The sequence below is a fragment of the Hyla sarda genome, chromosome 7 (genome assembly GCF_029499605.1).
Source record: "Hyla sarda isolate aHylSar1 chromosome 7, aHylSar1.hap1, whole genome shotgun sequence".
Classification (NCBI taxonomy): domain Eukaryota; kingdom Metazoa; phylum Chordata; class Amphibia; order Anura; family Hylidae; genus Hyla; species Hyla sarda.
Genome location: NC_079195.1, coordinates 189485212 through 189506986, shown reverse-complemented (window position 1 = coordinate 189506986; position 21775 = coordinate 189485212). Strand labels below are relative to the sequence as shown.

General features: G+C 44.3%; 1 protein-coding gene across 2 annotated transcripts in view; it reads right to left on the bottom strand.

Moving 5' to 3' along the window:
- LOC130282929 (regulator of G-protein signaling 8-like) overlaps positions 1–21058 on the bottom strand; it is a 60693-nt gene extending 39635 nt beyond the window's left edge. The window contains exon 1 of one of the 2 annotated variants that reach the window (XM_056531930.1): positions 20664–21058. In XM_056531930.1, coding sequence (XP_056387905.1) covers positions 20664–20791 — 128 coding nt within the window. In that variant the 5' untranslated portion in view covers positions 20792–21058. The remainder of the gene's footprint in view (positions 1–20663) is intronic. The other variant, XM_056531929.1, reaches the window with a different exon arrangement.
- Positions 21059–21775: the final 717 nt, after the last annotated feature.

Below are 21775 nucleotides of genomic sequence, written 5' to 3'. Positions count from 1 at the left end.
CCTCTCTGCCACCCATGTACACCCTTTTACACCCCTCTGCCACCCACGTACACCCCTTTACACTCCTCTGTCACCCATGTACACTATTACAACCCTCTGCCACCCATGTGCACTCCTCTACACCCCTCTGCCACCCATGTACACCCCTCTCCACCCCTCTGCCACCCATGTACACCCCTCTACACCCCACTGTCACCCATGTTTACCCCTTTACACCCCTCTGCTACCCATGTACACCCCTCTGCCACCCATGTACACTCCTCTACACCCCTCTGCCACCCATGTACACCACTCTGTCCCTTTGTCACCCCTGTTATCACCTTGTCACCCCCTGTCACCCAGATGCTCCCCTGTCACCCATGTACAGTCTTCTACACCTCTCTGCCACCCATGTACACCCTTTTACACCCCTCTGCCACCCATGTACACCCCTTTACACCCCTCTGTCACCCATGTACACTATTAAAACTCTCTGCCACCCATGTACACTCCTCTACACCCCTCTGCCACCCATGTACACCCCTCTCCACCCCTCTGCCACCCATGTACACCCCTCTACACCCCACTGCCACCCATGTACACTCCTCTACACCCCTCTGCCACTCATGTACACTCCTCTACACCCATCTGTCACTCCTCTACACCCCTCTGTCACCCATGTACACTCCTCTACACCCCTCTGCCACCCATGTACACTCCTCTATCTCCCTCTATCACCCATGTACACCCCTCTGCCACCCATGTACACTCCTCTACACCCCTCTGCCACCCATGTACACTCCTCTACACCCCTCTATCATCCATGTACACCCCTCTGCCACCCATGTATACTCCTCTACACCCCTCTATCACCCATGTACACCCCTCTGCCACCCATGTACACTCCTCTACACCCCTCTGCCACCCATTTACACTCCTCTACTACCCATGTACACTCCTCTACACCCTTATGCCACCCTTGTACACCCCTCCACACCCCTCTGCCACCCATATACACCCCCTCTACACCCCTCTGCCACCCATGTATACCCCTTTACACCCCTCTGCCAGCCATGTACACTTCTCTACACCCCTCTGCCACCCATGTACACTCTTCTACACCCATCTGTCACTCCTCTACACCCCTCTGTCACCAACGTACACTCCTCTGTTACCTATTTACACTCCTCTACACTCTCTGTCACCCATGCACCCATGTCCACTCCTCTACACCCCTCTGTCACCCATGTACACTCCTCTACACCCCTCTGTCACCCATGTACACTCCTCTACACCCCTCTGCCACCCATGTACACTCCTCTACACCTCTCTGCCACCACTGTAAACCCCTGTATCACCCACTACACCCCTCTGTCTCCCATGTGCACCCTTCTGTTACCCCTTTACTCCTATACGCCCCTGTATTCCTCTTCATTTTTAAAAGGGGAATCTAAAGGCTAATGTTGGTAAAGTGTGGAGCCTAATAGATTTGTTTTGTGCCATTATTTGTCCCCCCGTCAAGAACAATCTTTTGGGCTTATTCTGTCATGTGATTTATGATCATGTTTAGAATTATGTTTATTTGTGTTCTAAGTTCTGATTGGTCTGGATTGAATGGAGTCACTTGTAAGGTCACTAAAGATAGGTTATAAAATCCTCAATCTAGCGTTTTCTTTTGTCATTGCCCCATAGCCACTGAAGACGCTATTATGTGATGAAACATGTCAGAGGGGATCTGTGATATATTTTAAGTGCAGAATTTTACCCTGCCTCAGCCCTCAGTGCATACTGTAGGTACATTCAGGTTACATTTATGATATAGTGTAGTATTCTTTGGAAAGGGGTAGGACGATAATATGATTCTGTCTCTTGCCATTGTTTGTGAAAAAGTTAGTTATGCCTCTTGCTTGGTTCTTTTTTTTGGGCTTTGTTTACTTAATCCATTTGAAGCTCCTTTAGAGGGGTTCTCTTAGGATCACAACGTTAAAGGCTTATCTTTAGGGTAGGTAAACAACGTTTGATGCTGAGGGTACTGCAGCTCCTTCCAATTACTTAAATAGGATAAGCTACATTACTATGCAAAGCTACTCCTATGCTGTGCCTAGGAAAACAATGAAAAGCATGCAGCAGTTTTAGTAGGGGATGCACCACTTAATTCTCAATGGCCTGTCTTATATGGGTACTGTCTGATTCAAAAACTTTTTATATGTTGTACATCTTGGAAAAACATTAACCATTGTAATATACATCATAAGAAAATGTTATTTCCTTTTATAGAAATCACAGTCCATAAAAAACACTCTGTACCATTTAAAACATTATCCTGTCCTGCTGCCGCATCATCTTTGTCCAATCTGAAGCACAGGCATGGACAAAGACCAGTGAGAGAGGGACTAGCTCACTCTGCACTCTGTGCTCACTCCTGCCCTATCAGACTGCAGCTTGAAAATGGGGAGGGGGTTACAGAGCAGCCTGCAGGGCTTGGATAAAGAGACCCAGCCCTGCACAGCAGACTCAGGGAGGAAAATAAGTCATGGAGAGTTTGGACACCCACCCTTCAGAGCCCAGAATGACAAATCAAGTGCCTGCCTATGCAGGAAACAGCTGTCACAGATTTTTAGTCCTCTGTTTGTCTGTACGTAGCTCCCCATTGCATGTTTGTAATGCACCAAAGATAATAAAATGGAAAGAAGACTGCCACATTGAGTGAGTGCCCCTTTTCAATCTTTCTTGTCAAAGACTGTATTATGGACACTAGATATAAACAGAGCACCATCTAACATGTGGCGAAGAGTGCATTCTCCATCAAAGGCTTCTCCTCCTATTTGTGTGTACAGAGCCCTAACAGCAGGTACTGCCAGACTGTTATCTTTTTGCTACATATCTGTAATATATAAGAGACTAGCTGAGTACCCGGTGATGCCCGTTTTTTTCTACCTAATCCTTGTTGGGAGGAAAAGCAACAAAGGTGGAAGCTTTTGTCCTCATATGCTGACCTCATATCCTAAAACTATTGCCTCTTGAGAACGCCGTGTGATGGCGAAACATGTAGAGGCGTCAATTTTGTGTTTTAATTAGTGTCACAATTGGGAAGTTTGGGCTTCTGCAGAGCCATGTTGCCCCAATAACTATTATTTTCCCATGTGACATTGTATCATCACTTTCTGGATTTGTTACTTTTTAGATATATACTATTAAAAGTTATGTTTTAGGGGGGAGAAAATTGAGGTGTTTGCACCCCAGGCTGCGGCCTTGGGGTTTGGTTAATTATGACCTCATATCCTGTCCTAATATCCTGACCTCATCTCCTGTCCTCACATTCTGTCCTCATTTCCCATCCTCATATCCTGACCTCATATCCCATCCTCTTATTCTGTTGTCATATCCCGTCCTCATGTCCCATCCTCATTTCCCGCCCTCATATTCCACCCTCATATCCTGTCCTCATATTCTGTCCTCATATCCTGTTCTCATGTCCCATCCTCATGTCCCGTCCTCATATCCGTTCCTCATGTCCCCTCCTCATATCCAGTCCTCATGTCCCGTCCTCATATCCTGACCTCATATCACAACCTCATAGCCGGTCCCCATATCACAACTTCATATCCTGTCCTCTTATCCTGAACCATATCCGACCTCATATCCTGTCCTCATATCCTGTCCACATATCCCATCCTCATATACCATCACAATATCCTGTCCTCATATCTAATCCCCATTTCTAATCCTCATATTCCATCCTCAGGTGGGGCTGAGTTTTGATGAAGATATTGTAAACTGAAAACAAAAGTGGTGTGGCTTAAAGGGTGGGCATGTCTTTGCAAGATGTTGCATAGAATGGGTGTGGCTTGCCATTCGGACTGGTGTGGCTTGCCATCCGAACTGACGCATTCACCAGGAGATGCAGAGCAGAGCTTGTGGAGTAAGGAACTGGAAGTTCCATATACTTGTATGGGACTTGAAACAAAAACCCCATTCTTCCCATAAGTGAGTAGGTTAGGGTTAATGTTGCTATTATATATTTTTATTTGACATATAAGTAACTTGGGACCAAGTATTATCGAAATATCTCCAGCCGTAGGGAAGTTAGGCTGGAACATAAATTTCCCATAGATCTGTATTGGACTTAAAACAAAAACCCGGACCCTCGCAAAAAGGGGTGGGTGAGGGTTAAATTACCTATCCTATGTTTGTTGTTGACATATAAGTAACATGTGTACGGAGTTTCATGTTAATATCTTTAGCCGTTTGGAAGTGATCCTGGAACATGCACACATACATACAGTACATACACACATTGAGTTATATATATATATATATATATATATATATATATATATATATATATATATATACAGTGGTCCCTCAAGTTACAATATTAATTGGTTCCAGGACGACCATTGTATGTTGAAACCATTGTATGTTGAGACCATAGCTCTATGGAAACCTGGTAATTGGTTCTAAAGGCACCAAAATGTCATGCAAAAATAGGAAAAAAATAAGTAGATAACTAACACAGATAAAGCAAATCCTTACATATAAAAGAAAGAAAGATCTGCCGGGAGCTGTAAATCACTGTCTATGTCAGTGTTTTCCAAGCAGGGAGCCTCCAGCTGTTGCAAAACTACAACTCCCAGCATGCCCGGACAGCCAAAGGCTGTCCGGGCCTGCTGGGAGTTGTAGTTTTGCAACAGCTGGGGGCACCCTGCTTGGGAAACACTGGTCTATGTAGAGGACGGCAGCTTCTTCAGGGTCCTGTACAATACATACAATGTCCTAAAAAAAAAAAAAAGTAAAATGGAGCCGCCCTCACCTGGTGTCCAAAGGAGCAGGTAACCCTGGTACAGGTAAAGTGTACAGAACATGTAATACCTCTCTGTATTGTAGGGGGTGCTACCAGACACCAGTCAGTGCATACACTTCAGTACTACAGGTGTTTTACCAGTGAATTGCCCATTCTGATTGGTCGGCTCTTCCGGCCATTGACACGTATCATAGATCTGGACTGTCTGTACATTGTATGTTGAGTCTGGTTTCAAGTTACGATGGTCCAGAAAAGACCATTGTATGTTGAAACTATTGTATGTTGAGGCCATTGTAAGTTGAGGTATCACTGTATATAGATTAGTTACTTCTGCTCCATATGAAATATATTCCATTTGCACTACAATTCAGAAAATAGGGGGTACTGGCTCCTAGACAATGTAGCCAAAATCAATTCCAATTAAGTGATAAAGTATGTTGAGTCTCTAATACTGAACAGTAGGAAATATAAGTAATTCTACATCATGCATCACCAGCTTTTTCAATGAGTCAGTGTTTTGTCTCTATGGAAGTCAGATCCTACATTCCCCAACTATAGAATTTCCAGGAAGGAACTCATTGATTCATGATGGTAATAGTAAAAGAGGAAATCACTCTTAACTGAAATGACAACATATACAATTATGTACTTAAAGAACAGATGTTTAACGACAAAAGATTTTCTCATTCTCAAGTAAAAAAAATAAAATAAAATAAAAAATATATATAAAACGCATATAATGATGATGATGATGATGAAGGCAATACATCAAAGATTTTCCTAGAGAAGCCAAGACGTGTAACAGTAGTTACGGAGTTCAACTGGAAATGACTGTGTTTTTTTTAGTTGAGTACCACATACTGGTGAACATGTGCTTTTAATGTGTTTTATCTGTAGTGCTTGTCCGGAAACGATCTGCAAAACTATTCCAAATCAAAGCCCACTACCAGTATGTGTACAGGCACACTGCAGTAAAATCCATCTCTGTTTGATTTTTTTTTTTAAGATTATGAGGGGAGCTTACTTAGACTGGCATTTCACACGCTTGTCTTAAAGGGGCTCTCTGGAGGAAAAAAAAAAAAAAGTTTTCAAAACTGGTACCAGAAAGTTGTACAGATTTGTAAAGGAAAGTTGTACAGATTTGTAAATTACTTCTATTTAAAAAGGGGAAGCCTTTTGTTACTTTTAGTACTTTAAAATCTGCCACAGAAAGAACTACATAACTTCCTCTGGAGCATACAGCAGCTGATAAGTATTGGAAGGGTTAACATTTTTAAACATGTAAAGTAATTTACAAATCTGTATAACATTCTGGCACCAGTTCATTAAAAAAAAAAAAAAAAATTCTCCAGGGTATCCCTTCAACTAAAACTCTGCTCGCTTCTTGTTCACTCGATTAATTAAGAGGCACATGTCTCTTTAAAAAAAAAGGTGACCTGTACACCGTGCTTTGACATCTATGCTAGCTCTCTAGTTGCGGTAAGCTATGTCCCCTTTTTGGCCACTTTAGGTAAGGTCTATTCACTGCAGCGTAGAGTGGAAAAAAGCTTTTTTTTAAAGCGCAAACATGAAGCCGTTCATACTGGCGCCATAAATTCCAACTATGTATTAAATATTTTCAACCAGCATGTACCCGAGAGAGTACTCTGGTATAAGATGCAGAAGGTCCTTTCTAGAGTTGTAATCGCTGTTATTTTTGGAAGACAAATAAAGTTTCAGTTTTAGGCCCGTTTTCTTATCGGCAAAACAAAAATTTTTTTTTTTTATACGTCGTCATACGTTTTCGAAAATAACATCCGTTAAATAATACAATCCGTGAATTATTATTTGTGTTTTTTTTTGCATTTAATTCTCTGTAGGATAATGATTAAAGTGGTACTCCGGTGGTTAAGATTTTTGGCTATATTGCATCTTCTTTAAATGTTCATGTTTTTTTGCAATTGACATGTATTATATGTTTGTGTAGCATGTGTCTGTTTGTGGGCCAGGAAGTTCTGTAGTTCTGTGCTGGATCTCTTACTGTTGTCCACAGGTTAGGATTAGGCTGTGGACAACATGTCATGGCTTTTTTTTTCTCTGTTCTTTCAGAACTGCATGAGAGAAATGAGCCACGTCTCCTCATCTCCTCCTCCTGGAGGATGCAGGTGTACATGAGAGAAAGAAGCTAGAGCAGGGGAAGAGAGAGGACATACACAGCTCCTCATCTCCCCTCCCCCTGCTCTGTCTTCTGAGGACGCAGGTCTGCACTGAAAGAAGACAGAGAAGATAAGAGTGTTATCTGAAGGGGAGGATAACAAAGCGTACGGGCTGGGGATGTATAGACTGCAGGGGAATAAATTTTGGACTGGGGATAATTTCTATGTGTGAAGGGGGGGGGGGACTCCTGAATGACACATGCTGGGAGTTGTAGTCCCTGTTATGTGTGTGTATGCTAGTGTTTACAGACTTTGGGCATGCTGGGAGTTGTAGTTTTGCAACAGCTTGAGGCACACTGGTTGGAAAACACTGTCCTAGCCTATTCAGCATACACATCATGTTACACCAGTGTTTCCAAATCAGTGCACCTCCAGCTGTTGTAAAACTACAACTCCCAGCATTTCCTGACAGTCTTTGGGCATTCTGGGAGTTGTAGTTTTGCAACAGCTGGAGGCACACTGATTGGGAAACACTGGCCTAGCCTATTCAGTATATCCCAACCAGCCGTATCAAAACTACAACTCCCAGCATGCCCGGACAGCTTTTGGCTGGTAGTAGTAGTTTTGCAACACCTGGAGGCACCCTGGTTGGGAAACACTGGTGTATGCCCTATAGAGGTGTGGTGAACTACAACCCCCAGGAGACTGAAGACTCCAGAATGACACATGCTGGGAGTTGTAGTCCCTTTTGTGTGTGTATGACAGTGTATCCCAACCAAGGCTGATTATATTAGTGTGCTGTGTATAAGGGGGCCGCCCCGGGAAAATAGTAGGGCTGGTAAAGGTCGGAACAAACAAAAAAAAAAAAAGGAGCTGCCCCAAACCAGCAAGGCATGTGGCATGCTGGGATTTGTAGTTTTCAGCACAGCAAGAAACAGGAAATAGAAGCAAAGATAGGAAAACAAAGTGGGGGATAAAAAGACAACAAAGAACGGAAATAGAGTAGCCTAAACAACAAGAATAGAAATGAAACAAAACAAATAGGGTAAGTCAAAAACGGAAAAACACATTGACCACCAGAGTACCCCTTTAAATAACAAATTAAAACAATAAAATAACACACATTTTTTTCGCACAAAAGATGTCTGAAAAGGGATTTGTGAACATAGCCTATTCATAAAGTGTCACATATGTTGTCCCCACTGATAGGATGATCTGCAGTCTTCTTTAAAGCTGCCCCAGCAGCCCACAAATACACTCAGGTCACAGACAGTGAGTATACTGACCCCCACAGGAACCTGAATAGGAAACAACCCACTGTAATACCAATTGGCCCCCAAAACCAAAGCATGAAATAACAGATTCCAGTCCGAGCAAACACTGCAAAGTATATGTATAAATACAATTGAACATTAGAACATTAACCCAATATTTATTTTGTGCCAATATTTTATACAAATTGGTGAAGATCTCCAAGCATAAGGCATTTTAAAAATAATGGATACCACACAAACTCTAAAGCTGGCCGTACATACTAGAATTGTGTCATTTGAACCCAACAATGTTTGTACCATCAATCAACCGTGTAATGTGCATGTGACCTTCCTGACTGTCCCCTGACAACAGACGTTAGGAGGGCAACAGATCAAGCATGTTGGATTTTTTGGAAAGATAATCCAGCACCATTAAGAATATACGTATGTTGGGTGGAGATGATCTGGTGTTTGTATTCACCTTTCGGGTGAGTGAGCAGGGACAGGACAGCTTTCTTACATGTATGGCCTATTAAGCTGCGTACACAGTGCACCAGGGCTTCCCAAGCCTATTCTAGCCATACTTGCGTATTTACCAAAAAAGCTTTTACAATCCCCCTCTGCACCTCTCCCCACTTAGGCCGCACTGTTGATTGAGAGACAGCATGAGCGCAGGAGAATTAAAGTGGGCCGCAGCGGCCCTCAAGCCCTTGTGTGTTTATCAACAGCGTGATGTACCTGGAGAAGGGCGTTGCAGGCCCAAAGCGTAGCAGACCCCAGGCCCCACCCGAGGAAACACATATGTTTTTTAACTAATATACATTAGCACTGTGTGTGCCACTACACAATCCTATTTGGGGTGACAGATGCATTTTAAGACACAGGGCACATTTGCATTGAAATGTTACCGTATTTATCGGGGTATACCACGCACCGGCCTATAACACGCACCCTCATTTTACCAAGGATATTTGGGTAAAAAAAGTTTTTTACCCAAATATCCATGATAAAATGAGGGTGCGTGTGTGCGCGTGTATACCCCGATATACCCCCAGGAAAGGCAGGGGGAGAGAGGCCGTCGCTGCCCGCTTCTCTCCCCCTGCCTTTCCTGGGGTCTAGAGCGCTGCTGTCGGCCCTTCTCACCCCCTGGCTGTCGGCGCCGCTGCCCGTTCTGTCCCCCTGACTATCGGTGCTGGCGCCGATAGCCAGTGGGAGAGAAGCGGCGCCGACAGCCAGGGGGAGAGAAGAATTACCTGAGTCGGGTCCGCGCTGCTCCAGGCCTCCGTCGTGCGTCCCCGGCGTCATTGCTATGCGCTGAACGGCGCGGCGCATGACGTCAGAGCGCCGCGCCGTTCAGCGCATAGCAATGACGCCGGGGACGCACGACGGAGGCCTGGAGCAGCGCGGACCCGACTCAGGTAATTATGCCACCGGGGATGGGGGGAGGCAACGGGGCAGCGGCGCCGGCAATGGGTGCCGCTGCCCCTTCTCTCCCCCTGGCTGTCGGCGCCGCTTCTCTCTCCCTGGCTATCGGCGCCGGCACCGATAGTCAGGGGGACAGAACGGGCAGCGGCGCCGATAACCAGGGGGTGAAAAGGGCCGACAGCAGAGCTCTAGACCCCAGGAAAGGCAGGGAGAGAGAAGCGGGCAGCGACGGCCTCTCTCCCCCTGCCTTTCCTGGGGGTGTATCGGCGTATAACACGCACACAGACTTTAGGCTAAAAATTTTAGCCTAAAAAGTGCGTGTTATACGCCGATAAATACGGTATCTTGTTTCTCCAACATAAATAAACAAGAAACATGGACTACAATTTGGACAGATTGTGGTGTCCCGGTACCGTAATGCATACCGTACCTTGGTTAGGGGTTCCCAAAGTCAGAGTTCCTGTGGGGTTCTGCTATAGTCAGAGTTCCTGTGGGGTTCTTCTATATTAGTTAATATATTGCTAAAGTAAATGTAAATACTGTATAGAAAGTGTATACTTACCTTGCATAGCGTCGCAGGGCCTGCGGGTCTTTTGACTGTGGTTTACGTTTCAATAAGTTTTTATTGAGTTTTTCAACAAATAATAAATGACAATGCATGTAATATATGATTCGTCATCTAGGATACAAAACATTGAGAGTGAAAGCTGCATAAAAAACATACCTTATGCTAGTAAAAGTACATGAAAGTCATCCAATGATAATGTCAACAGCTAATTCCTACATCTATCTTGTAGTGGAGTCAACATGCGAACATGACTGGTAGCATAAATCAGATAGAATATAAGAATAAACCGGCACATACAAATAAGGGCAGTATATTTGTAATAGTACCACAGGAGCTAACAACAACTAAACATAAACAGGAACAAAGGTAGACAAACAGTTAGCTGAACGGATTTGAAATGGTCACTAGAGACCAAGGGACTAAATACGTGAGATATGAATACATAGCCAGTACAGCTCCAGTGTCTAGGAAGTACATGTTACGCCGAGCGCTCCGGGTCCCCGCTCCTCCCCGGAGCGCTCGCTACACTCTCCCCGCTGCAGCGCTCCGGTCAGATCCACTGACCCGGGGCGCTGCGATTCCGCTTCCAGCCGGGATGCGATTCGCGATGCGGGTAGCGCCCGCTCGCGATGCGCACCCCGGCTCCCGTACCTGACTCGCTCTCCCTCGGTCCTGTCCCGGCGCGCGCGGCCCCGCTCCCTAGGGCGCGCGCGCGCCGGGTCTTTGCGATTTAAAGGGCCACTGCGCCGCTGATTGGCGCAGTGATTCCAATTAGTGTCTTCACCTGTGCACTTCCCTATATCACCTCACTTCCCCTGCACTTCCTTGCCGGATCTTGTTGCCATCGTGCCAGTGAAAGCGTTTCCTTGTATGTTCCTAGCCTGTGTTCCAGACCTCCTGCCGTTGCCCCTGACTACGATCCTTGCTGCCTGCCCCGACCTTCTGCTACGTCCGACCTTGCTTCTGTCTACTCCCTTGTACCGCGCCTATCTTCAGCAGCCAGAGAGGTGAGCCGTTGCTAGTGGATACGACCTGGTCACTACCGCCGCAGCAAGACCATCCCGCTTTGCGGCGGGCTCTGGTGAAAACCAGTAGTGACTTAGAACCGATCCACTAGCACGGTCCACGCCAATCCCTCTCTGGCACAGAGGATCCACTACCTGCCAGCCGGCATCGTGACAGTACAGATAGTTAAGAAGGTTATTAAATCAGGGAAGTGTGGTCCCAGATCATATCATGCTGAGTCAACCTATCTCTGCCAATTGCCCAAATTCTTTCCAAATTACAAGTGTGATGTACGAGAGATACGAGTTCTGACGATTCTGGTACAGTATTCTGCTTCCAATAAAGTGTAAGAACCAATTTAGCTAGTACTAAAATTTTGCACACTAGGGGACATTCTGCATGTAATAGTAGATCCAACAGTAGTAGTGCCAGTTGAGGCGTGAGTGTCAGAGGAAGAGTGGAAATAGAATTAAGCAGCTTCCCCACCTCTCTCCAGTACCTAGTGACTCGGGGCAGGACCACAACAAGTGCAGCAGTGTCCCCTATTCTGAACAGCCCCTCCAGCACAAATTAGATGTGACTGTGGTTTAGTCTCTATGGTAGGTAAAAGGACCTTTGGAGGTTCTGGGTCATGTGATACCCACAATACCTTGTAAAGCTGATTGACAGATGGTGGCGACCAATCCTAAAACGGTCAGCCCCTGCCCATATAAGGGAGCTGCAGCCAATAGACGCTCTCTTTTCTTCTTGTTCCTGCGCTGCGAAGCAAGCAGCATCTCTTTGCTCTTGGGTTGCTGACACTTCATGAGGACAGACCTCCGCAACTTACAACGACTTCTAGTAGGCCAAAGCCTGCCGGCCTCGGCTCAACAGTGAGTTCTTACAATCTTCCCCACTACTTCTAGCAAGGACCCTGGACCTAAACATAACCCTAAATCCAGCGGATCTGTGCATACTAAATCCTACTAAGCTAAAGATCTTACAAAAGTCCCAACCATACGTCAATCTCAGCTAAGCTGTACATAGATTCTGTTATAAAGTCTGTTCATGATATCCCATGTTACAGAAAATCTTCAGTAAAGTTTCCGAAAGTTTTCAGCAAAGCTCTGGTTGTGGACAATGCATTCATTCTACATCTCCCTATCGCTTTTGGGAAGGGTTGCGATAGGCCATGCATCACAGTATTAACCCTCAGAGTTAATTATACCCGTGATATACCACACAGCAACACCCCAACTGCCATACACCCCCCCCAAGGCACCACAGATTATATAAGTAACGAAATGTGGCTCACTTGAGATCCAATTTTTTGCTTATTGCTTATGTTATATGCTCGCAGCGTCCGGAAGTTCATTACTCTGAACGCTGTGTGCGGGCTTCCGTGTTCGTGGTCGCCGGGTGTGACGTCACGCCCGCCCCCTCTACCAAAGTCTATGAGAAGGGGGCGTGACAGCGGTCACGCCCCCTTCCCATAGACTTTTGTTGAGGGGGCGGGCTTGACGTCACGAGGGGCCGCGCGTGACGTCACGCCCGGCGGCCGCGAACACGGAAGCCCGCACACAGCATTCGGAGTAATGAACTTCTGGACGCTGCGAGCAGAGCTCCGAAAGGCAGGGCAGCGCACAACCCCTTTAAGTGAATTTATGGTACTTTATTGACCCATGTCAGATGCAACGTTTCGAGGGTGCTTGATAAAGACGGTGTGATACCGTCAAAACGTTGCATCTGACATGGGTCAATAAAGTAACACTGAAGTTCATTAAAATGTGTATATATATATATATATATATATATATATATATATATATACACACATGCATGTGTGTTTGTGCTTTTTTGGGGGGTGGGGACAGCATTTCATTCTTGGACCCGGGCAGCACAATACTATCTACCTAATGGGTAGCCCTACCTGATAGGGGAATATGTCTATCAGGGGCCCTTTCTACGTACTGGGGATCCCTATCTGCCTACCTGATAGGGGTAGCGTTAATAGAAGCCATACTCTTCAATACCTCACAGCTGCGGCACTGACGCTCTCGGTCCTCACTCATCTCCACTACTTATGTATCCTCCCAACGGGAACTGCCTGCTCAGCCAATCACTGGCCACACCTGTGTCCTGCCTCAGGTAGTGATTGGTTGATCAGGTACTAGTGTGGTCTCTACAATATCACTCTGTGGAGCACAAAAGGGGGTATTTTTATACTGTGTGGGACATTATTACCAGTTGGGGCTTTATGCATGGGAAATTTGTGTAGGTTGTGAAACGGATCGGAAGGTACAGGAAAAATGTGCAGCCTAAAATGTTTGTTTGGCGGATTCTGCAAAGACAACTGGTGGCTGAAAGAAATCAGCATGACAGTCTGGGCCGGTTGGAAATGAAAAGGGAAAGTAAACAAATATAGGTATATATCTTTATATGATCCTGTATATAATCACTTATATGGTATACAGATCCTGTGTACAGCTGTTATCTACCGCTATATGGGCACTGTATAGGGGAATACTGGACTGTATATTTAGTGGTTTTATTTGGTACAGTATGGTGGTATTATCCAGTTATTGTGTGTTAGTACTGTACGTTTCTTCCTTGCATACTGGTATTATTGGCTATGGAAAATGATCTTATCTATGTTAACATGTTTTATATATATATATATATATATATATATATATATATATATATATATATATTTGAATAGAGTCTCGCAGGGACCCTTGCTTTATTTGGTCCGGGGGCCCTGACTGTTGTCAGTCCGCCCCTGCCTTGAACTACACCAGTGTTAGTTTAGGGACCCTTTCTATTTAAGTGGCCTTGACGTGGCGAGTGGGTTTGCACATTTTTATCAAAAGGTACAGTAACAACCTGTTAGTTTTTGAAATTATATCATACTACAAGTTGTGGATGTGCAGCCATGTTCTGTTTCTCTATTTGAGTTGAATAATCTAATTAAATGAAAACTGTCAGCCTGATCACCCACACTAAACCCAATACACTGGGTTATAGCGTGGGTGACCAGGCGTCCACGGAGGGTTCACCTACTAAAATCGGTCCAGAGGCTTCTGCAATATGGGCTTCAGAAGATCTTTGGCTATATTCAGTCGATTGCAAGAAGGAGGCGAGGCCCCTCCGGCCGCTGCCCCTGCCTCTGTCCATCTCCTTACACAGCTGCCCCCTTAATTAACATATTTATTTCCACGATTCCACGTCCTAGTGACATGAAGAGATATATATATATATATATATATATATATATATATATATGTATATATATAGATATAGTGGGGCAAAAAAGTATTTAGTCAGCCACCAATTGTGCAAGTTCTCCCACTTAAAAAGATGAGAGAGGCCTGTAATTCATAGGTATACCTCAACTATGAGAGACATAAATTTTAAAGAATTGATTTGCAAATGATGGTGGAAAATAAGTATTTGGTCACCTACAAAGAAGCAAGATTTCTGGTTCTCACAGAGCTGTAACTTCTTCTTTAAGAGTCTCCTCTGTCCTCCACTCAATACCTGTAATAATGGCACCTGTTTTAACTTGTTATCAGTATAAAAGACACCTGTCCACAACCTCAAACAGTCACACTCCAAACTCCACTATGGCCAAGACCAAAGAGCTGTCGAAGGACACCAGAAACAAAATTGTAGACCTGCACAAGGCTGGGAAGGCTGAATCTGCAATAGGCAAGCAGCTTGGTGTTAAGAAATCAACTGTGGGAGCAATTATTAGAAAATGGAAGACATACAAGGTCACTGATTAATCTCCCTCAATCTGAGGCTCCACGCAAGATCACACCCTGTGGTGTCAAAATGATCACAAGAACGGTGAGCAAAAATCCCAGAACTACACCTAGACATAGTGAATGACCTGCAGAGAGCTGGGACCAAAGTAACAAAGGCTACCATCCGTAACACACTATGCCGCCAGGGACTCAAATCATGTAAAGCCAGACGTGTCCCCTGCTTAAGCCAGTACATGTCCGGGCCTGTCTGAAGTTTGCTAGAGAGCATTTGGATGATCCAGAAGAGGATTGAGAGAATGTCATATGGTCATATGAAACCAAAGTAGAACTTTTTGGTAAAAACTCAATTTGTCGTGTTTGTAGGAGAAAGAATGCTGAGATGCATCCAAAGAACACCATACCTACTGTGAAGCATGGGGGTGGAAGCATCATGCTTTGGGGCTGTTTTTCATCAAAGGGACCAGTACGACTGATTTGTGTAAAGGAAAGAATGAATTTATCGTGAGATTGCATATAATCCTCAAAGCCTCAATCCTTTAGAAAACCTTTGGAGGGAGTTGAAAGTCCGTGTTGCCCAGTGACAGCCCATAAACATCACTGCTCTAGAGGAGATCTGCATGGAGGAATGGGCCAAAATACCAGCAACAGTGTGTGAAAACCTTGTGAAGACTTACAGAAAACATTTGACCTCTGTCATTGCCAACAAAGGGTATATAACAAAGTGTTGTAATTAACTTTTGTTATTGACCAAATACTTATTTTTCCACCATAATTTGCAAATTAATTCTTTGAAAATGAGACAATGTGATTTTATGGATTTTTTTTTCTCATTCGGTCTCTCATAGTTGAGGTATACCTGTGATGAAAATTACAGGCCTCTCTCATCTTTTTAAGTGGGAGAACTTACACAATTGGTGGCTGTCTAAATACTTTTTTGCCACACTGTATGTATGTGCTGTGATCATAAAAACACATATAATAAAGGCACAATGAGTGAAGTAAAGAAACTGTATATATATTTGACTTGTCCCACTAAAACAACAAGCACACATAGAGTATACACAAACATTTTTCATTAAATTTTCTATTACTGTGCCGAAGTAGAAAAAAAACTAATTAAATTTGGTATCAACTTAATTGTCCTGTCCTACACAAAAAAGTATGTGTAGGACGGGACAATGCTGCACAATGAATGGCTACTAATGGCTAAGTCACAAAGGTACATTGGAACAACTGAAAAATATAAGTCATGCCCCCCACCCAACAAAAAACAATACAAAATAAAAAGCGTGTATGGCCGCGTGACTGGAACTATGGCTTGGTTCACATCATGTTTTGGTTCGTCATGGTTGATGTTCTGTACATCATGATACCTTTAAAAATATATCTGTAGACCAAACTTATTTATGTGTGACTACAATAAATCAAGCAAATCTCCCAAGAATTATTTTGGGCATGGTTCAATGAATCTGACTCAGCAGTGCTTCGATTGACCTGTGATTGCCCTAGAAAAGTATGTATATGAGGAGGAACCCTTGTCAAAGGCAGGAGTCCCTGCTTCTATACAGTACAGTAAATGTCTGTAAGTTAAGATCTAACAAAATTTGAACCTAATTAAATTTAATCTTTTTTCATTCATTTTAGTATCTGTCACCAAACTAAACTTTTAATATATTCTTCCTTATGTTATTATAAGACACTTTGCTATGTACTTGCAAAATTGCGAACCTTTATACGTTTTTAATGTGATTGGAAAAACAGCCACTAGTTGGCTCTGTTCTGTTCCCTGCCTCAAGTCAAACAGTTATTTTGGTCTCCTCGCGACCTGGCAGGAGACCAAACTCAGGAAGTGCGTGCGGGGGATGGCAAGGCACAACTCTCCCAGGCTTCAATGACTCGCGCCTTCTGGGGAACGCCGACTTTCTCCTGCTGGAAGCTTGCACAATGTGAGCAAAAGAGAAAGGTATGATACAGAGCTTTTTAAAGCAGGGGTTTTAAGAGTAGTTAGAAAATATCATCTGAGTTAGTTTAGAAAATATGGTTTGATGACAGGTACTCTTTAAATGATTTGCTCATACAGGAGAAGTTAAGTCCCTACTGATGTACCCTGAACAGCCTGGAGGTAAGAGGAGACTATGTTTGGTTTCATAACTCATGGTTTAATTTGTGGGTTGTATTTTGCAGGGATGATTCACTGTAACCCGCTTTACCTTAGCCAACTCCAACCAAACTTTAAAAATCCGAAATTACCAGTAGGGAAAGGTTGTAGCTTGTAGATGAAATATCCAGCCAACTCATTTTATCGAACAAGGTGAAGGCTAAAATGATTATTGTTTTCTTTTCTTATTCTTGGTTACAGTATTTCTCTATAACTGTGCTCACACACAATAGTTGTGGTCCATTTGCCATGTTACCCCCCCCCCCCCCCTTTTTTATGTTAAAATGGGTCTTATAAAAAGTACTGTATATACTCGAGTATAAGCCGAGTTTTTCAGCACGATTTTTCGTGCTGAAAACACCCCCCTCGGCTTATACTCAAGTGAACTCTCCGCCCTCAGTGGTCATCAACCTGCGGACCTCCAGATGTTTCAAAACTACAACTCCCAGCAAGCCCGGGCAGCCATTGGCTGTCCGAGCTTGCTGGGAGTTGTAGTTTTGAAACCTCTGGAGGTCCGCAGGTTGAAGACCACTGCGGCCTTCGATATCATCCAGCCCCCCCCTCTCACCCCCTTTAGTTCTGTACTCACCTCCGCTCGGTGGGACGTTAGGGTGCGCTGGTCCGGTGCTGCAGGACTGTCCGGTGGGGAGGCCGTCCGGTGGGATAGTGGTTCCGGGCTGCCATCTTCACCGGGAGGCCTCTTCTCCGTGCTTCGGGCCCGGCCCCGGAATAGTCACAGAGGGACGTTCACGATGACGCAGAGGGACGTTCATTAGCAACGTCCCTCTGCGTCATCGTCAAGGCAACGCCTCTATTCCGGGCCCGAAGCACGGAGAAGAGGCCCCCCGGTATAGATGGCAGCCCTGAACCACTATCCCACTGGACGACCTCCCCATTGGACAGTCCTGCAGCACCGGACCAGCGCACCCTAACGTCCCGCCGAGCGGAGGTGAGTACAAAACTAAAGGGGTGAGAGGGGGGGGGGGGGGGGCTGGATGATGTCGAAGGCCGCAGTGGTCTTCAACCTGCGGACCTCCAGAGGTTTCAAAACTACAACTCCCAGCAAGCCCGGACAGCCGATGGCTGCCCGGGCTTGCTGGGAGTTGTAGTTTTGAAACTTCTGGAGGTCCTCAGGTTGAAGACCACTGTATCAGACATTGACAAGCGGTGATGATGAAGGGGGGGGGGACTGATGACATGTGGTGATGATGACAAGGGGATGATGAAGGGGGGGTGGGATAATGACAAGGGGATGATGAAGAGGGGGTGTGGGATGATGACAAGGGGATGATGAAGGGGGGTGTGGGATGATGACAAGGGGATGATGACAGGCGGTGATGATGAAGGGGGGATGATGACAGGCAGTGATGATGAAGGGGGGATGATGACAGGGTGATGATGATGAGGGTGTTAATGACGGGGGTCTGGATGATGACAGGGGGGATGATGTATTTCCCACCCTAGGCTTATACTCGAGTCAATAACTTTTTCATGAGATTTTGGGGTGAAAATAGGGGCCTCGGCTTATATTCGGGTCGGCTTATACTCGAGTATATACGGTAGATTAAAAAGTCAATGAAATGCCCTTGGTTCATCATTGATGTATGAACCCCACCTTAGTAAGATAGTCCTGCCTGCAGTCTATTGGCCAGATAAGTAGTATTGAAAACATGAAAAATATCTTTACTGATATAACTGTGTGTTTTTATTTTATTTATTAATTTATGTTATATTGTTTGCATAATAACCGGCGCATGAAGTCCCTAATTGCTACCAAGCTGTGAAATGAATTCTCTCTTGCGGAAATGACAATGAAACTAAAGGGAAGTGTAGCAGAACAAATTGACAAATATCACATCACAACAATATGGAGGATAATAAGGAAAACATTTTATCCTACATGTGACCATAAATTCTATACTGATAGAATTTTTGTGGTAATGGGAAAACATAATGGAAAGCTTAGTTGAATAACACAGCCTGCAGATTCCGGCTTTCATTAGGATAAATACCCCAGCTACCGCTGCCATGTCCGACCTATCCTCGCATGCTCTGGACACAGATGGCCACAGATAAAGGTTTTGGTGCCAGAAGGAGATTTGTTATTTCACAGCTTGTGGCCTAAAATCTCTTCCTATTAACCCGTTCAATTATTTAGGATTTTATTGCAGCTATTAGTGGACCTGTATCTGTTACTAAGTGGTGACATGATTTTGTAATGCACTATAAAAAAAAAAAAAAAAAAAAAAAAATTTGGGGTATGTTCACACGTACGCAGATTTGATGCGCAGGATTTGATGCACAGGATTTTCTGCTGCAGATTTCAATGTAAACTAAATGACTGAGCATAGCTTCTGATCTGCAGTTACAAATCCTGGGCATCAAATCTGCTCAGGATCCTGTACGTGTGAACGTACCCTTAAGCTTTATTTCATCACTAGTTGCTTGACACATCGAGTTAAATGATTTATTGGTTTGACATGTCCTTGTGCTTCTCTGTGGCTAGTGAATTCTGGGCAAGGAAAAATTTAATTTTGATGTATTCTCTATAAAAATTCAATAAAACATTCTTCAGCTAACCAGATGGGCACACTTCTGACAGGTCATTAATACACCATCAAGGTGCAGAGCCAAAAAGAAGGCTGGCTCCTCTGCCCTGCGAGTGCTCTCCACCTAATCATCTCATTGCCACTTTATACCAGCGTCTCCCCTGAGCAATGGAGCATTGAACAATTAAGATAAAATACTCTGATCTGTCAACATCCTCTGCACATAAACCCCTCAGCATAATCCTGTGCATGAATTTGTAGGCACCGATCAATCCCATCGGCTTTGCAGCTTTTGCAGTAACTACACACCAGAGACTGACATTTCGTACTTTGCATAATCATTGTCCGTACAATGTCAATGTTAGATCAAAGATCGCGGTGATGACTCTGTACAGGGTCAAGGTCTCCAGTGGTTGCTTTTGCTAATACAAATGGCTTTTTACCCCTCTCCGTGTACTTTTTTGTTTCCTCCTGATATAGACACTGCAGTATATGATAATGTTAGGATGGCATGGAGCGAATACCGCAGAGCATCCTTTCATGTGTGCATTGTTAGAGATGGAACAGGTCCTTGTCAGCCTTGTTTCTCATTGTGCTGCTGTCTGGGAGAAACAGGTCTTATTGATGGTGTAGGCTATCTTATGCAGTATATAGATGATTATTCTATAATACACAATGCATATTAACCCACATAACATGCACAGCGGGGGATCAGGATGTTTCCTTCTATGCAGAAAATTACAAAACATTGGAGACTGCTAAGCAGGGTCCCATTGATAATCCCCCCTCCCTCCCCGCATGACATTAACTAGTGCTGATGTATAATCACTGTTCGCTTCATTTGCCATATACACCATAATTTTCATTGATTGCTGTTTCTTTATTCATTTTGCAAGCAAACTGTGGGTTCAGGGAGTTTATGGAGGAGGTGACGAGGGAGATATATTGTAATGTGAACAATATCAACAATGTGAAGGATGGGACAACACAGGAGGGGAGAAGTGAGTGGGGTCTCTCAAAAATTATGATGATTCTTACCCCAGATTAGACCCACATGGCCGTGGTAGTTTTTCTGTTTCTTGGCCCCCCAATGCAGAATCCATATCATCGGTAGAACGTTCCGGACAGCTCAAGCTGAGAGAACGAAGCTTGGTGCTTTGATGCATTATCCAGAGAGTATAGACCCCCACCTGATAAATAATCCACCCTACACCAAGCCTCCTGCCCTTGTTTGTGTGATGGCTCAATCCCAGCCCCGGTAATCCACCCAAGGCGTCTGTTCAGGCAATGGAACACATGTTTTGATAGCTGACTCAATATACTACCATAACCCTTGTCATCCCTTGTATTGACTGATGCTGAGAACTATTCTGCCTGCATGGGTACCAAAACACTAATAGTCACATGATGTCTGTTCTACGCATAACCTCTCCGCCTCCTATACCCCTTTTAACCACGCTCATACAGTCCCAACCTCTGCAGTAAATGATGGAGCTCAGGAAAAGATCTAAGGATTATTAACTCTCTCAGCGCTCAGCAAGGAGGCAGCCGTGAAGCTGCATGACTTCAAATGATCATTGCAGACCTACATAGAAAGTCGTGTTAACAGGTTCAAACGAAGAAAAAATAGGATCGGATTGGAATCAGGCAAAACAGCTTGAGTCCTGAGTATTGAATAGAACATAGGTGTCAGAAGAACAATAAACGCAGTTTATACCTTTGATGTGATTCCACAGCCTTACCGTGCTCCCTCTGCTCTGTTGCATGAAGAATGAAGATTATAATAAATTTGCATGCATTTAGAATGTAGAGAAATGGGAAAGCAGTCATTCTGGATGTGTAGAAACGCAAAGGAAACTAAAAAAAAAAAAAAGGCAACTACTTATTGCTCCTGGACAAACACATTAGTTGCATAAAAAAAAGCATTGTAATTATTATGGAGCCTGAGAAGCTGGGGTCAGCGGAGGTTGGCCATAGACTGCTCACCCATGGGCAATGTGATCAACTATATTGGAAACTCGCATGTGTAGTATGTGTAGCTCACCTAGGATAGAGATAGTACTTGAGGTTAACGGTGTTGCCTTCACCCAAAAAGGCCTATAGCTAGAAAGTACTGGTACTTATAAATATTTCATATTTATATTACATAT